Raw genomic sequence first — 2,332 nt, 5'->3', positions numbered from 1 at the left:
AGGAGGTGAACGTGAGCCCCTGCCCCACGCAGCCGTGCTTGCTCCACAAGGGAACGTCCTACAGCATCAACGTCACCTTCGCCAGCAGTGAGCACCGCTGCCCCAGCTGGGGTGCCGGGTGGGCTGCTCGGGGGGAGGTCATCTCGGTCCTACTGAGTGCAGAGGAGTGAGGGAGGGTGGCTGGAAAGGGGTCTGGGTGGGAAGAAGTGGCCAGTGAGGAAGAGCATCCCTTTAGTTGTGTCCTTGCAGCCTCTAGGGTACATGGAGAGGAGGGTGTAAGGTAGAAGTGTGTTCCTTGCTCAAATGCCGTGCTTGTGCTTCTCTGTGTTCTGCAGAGATCGAGAGCCAGGGCAGCAAAGCAAAGGTGTACGGTGAGATGCTGCACGTGGACATCCCCTTTCCCATTCCTGAGCCTGATGGATGCAAGTCTGGGATCCAGTGCCCCATTCAGAAGGGCCATTCCTACAGCTACCTGAATAAACTCCCTGTGAAGAGCGAGTACCCCAGTGTAAGTAAGCAGGCAGCTGGTCTGCTCCTCAGAGATACTGCCCTTCCTGGGGCAGTCCCACCACCTGCCTTGAAGGAAGGACACCTTGTCTTGTGGTGGTAGGGAAGGGGTTAGAAGACTCCTTAAGCTGTTTGAATTTCTGCTGTGAGTGTGACTTTTGTTTCAAGTTCCCACTTAGGGACAGACCCAGCAGAGGAAGCAGCCTGTCTCCAGCTGCTGAGAAGTGGCTTCAGCTGCCCGAGTATCCTCCTGTACTATGCCTCCCTGCAAAGCCTGCTGCATTCAGCCAAATGCTCCCAAACTGGGGGTGCTTGGCTCCAGGGTGCAGTTCAGCTGTGAGGCTGCAGGGCATTACCACTCTCTGCTCACTCAGTGAGGATCTGAGTACAGTGTGTGAACATCTTGTGTGTCACGCAGCTGTACCCTCCATCCATGTAAAATATTCCAGGAGTCACTGTGGGAATGTGGCCCTCTAATCTTTCTGTGCAAAGCTCCCAGGACCTCCTTGCTCCACAGAAGTGATAACTCTTCTCCCTGTGTCCTTGCCTTGGGGTTTCCTAAACGCTCTCATTTCCCTCTGCTCTTCTCTCGCTTTCAGATTAAACTGATTGTGAAGTGGGAACTGGTGGATGACCAAGACCAGATGTTGTTCTGCTGGAAGATACCAGTGCAAATCACCAGCTGAGGAGCCCTGCCTTTAGTAGGGCTTGGGGAAGGGAAGACCAGAAGACAACACAGGCCAAATTCTTTTATATAATAAGCATTTCTTACTGCTTCCTTCAGAGCTCTGCAGCCTCTGAGCAGCCAGAACCATGTTCCTGCAAGGTCAGCCTGGGCAGAGGGCTCTTACCCCCTTTAAGAGTCCCCTGGGTGTTCTCACAGCAGCTCAAGGGGGAGCAGTGCTGGCTGCACAAGTGACTGAGCATGATCCTCCAGCTGCTCTGTGGAGGCACATTAGTTTTTTGAAATGGAGCTGCCTGTCCTCTCAAAGGAGTTTCTCTGTGATGACCTTGGCTAGCATATGAGCTGCTACCTGGTAACCCTTCAGTGCCTCTTCTAGAATGCCAGCTACATCCACTTGTGCCAGCAGGCCCGCAGCTGGAACACTTTTTTTGTGGATGCAAAGCAAATGGCGTTTGACATCTCTGCAGGGATGATTCTTTCTCTAATCAATGGTTTGCACTACTAATTTGGAGCTGCTGGGAGCTCCTGAACCTCTTTTTATAACTTTCCTTTTAATAAAAGCTAGATATTATCTGCTTCTGTGTCTTCTTTGAGTAGAGAGGAGGACAGTGGCTGAACGTCTTCAGCTGGTCTTGGTACTTTTTCACTGAAGGTGTGGATGAGATGGTGGTATGCTGGCCTGAGCATGGGTTATGTGTGGGCAGCCAGACATCTCTTGCTGGCTGCCAGTGTCCATCTGGCAATGCCTGGCTGTGCTCCTGCCTCGCTGGTCCTCTGCTGCCCTGAAACTGTGTAAGGGCTCACTGAGGAGGGGGTGGTAGAAGGCTGCACTATAGGTAAATGCTGTTGCAGTGAGGGCTCTTGGGTTGGACCAGCAGGCTCCCAAACCTGCCAACTGCAGAAACCTACATACTGTTGTGCTTAAATGCAGCCCCCTTGTGTGTGAACAAGGCAGGGTGTGAGCAGCCACAACTGCTGTGCTGTTGTGGGGATGGAGTTGGCTCTTGCTGCTGGCACTGGGCTTGAGAGATAAGCAAGTATTTGGCCTGGCAAGAGTCTCAGCTCTAGCTCAGGAGGAGGCTGGGTGCCAGCATGAGACACATAAAAATTGGCTTACAGGAGTGCGGTGGCCTTGGTAGG

At 52.9% G+C, this 2,332-nt stretch overlaps 1 protein-coding gene across 1 annotated transcript; it reads left to right on the top strand.

Moving 5' to 3' along the window:
• Positions 1-5: 5 nt before the first annotated feature.
• Positions 6-1,193, top strand: NPC2 (Niemann-Pick disease, type C2; the record flags this gene model as incomplete). Its single annotated transcript, XM_010020790.1, has 3 exons — positions 6-87; positions 336-508; positions 1,107-1,193. Coding segments are annotated over 3 exons (342 nt in total), but the record flags the coding sequence as incomplete, so codon positions are not given.
• Between the last annotated feature and the right edge of the window lie 1,139 nt (positions 1,194-2,332).

This window comes from Nestor notabilis, unplaced genomic scaffold (assembly GCF_000696875.1).
Source record: "Nestor notabilis isolate BGI_N333 unplaced genomic scaffold, ASM69687v1 scaffold20690, whole genome shotgun sequence".
Lineage (NCBI taxonomy): Eukaryota > Metazoa > Chordata > Aves > Psittaciformes > Psittacidae > Nestor > Nestor notabilis.
This window is presented reverse-complemented; position numbering and strand designations above follow the sequence as displayed.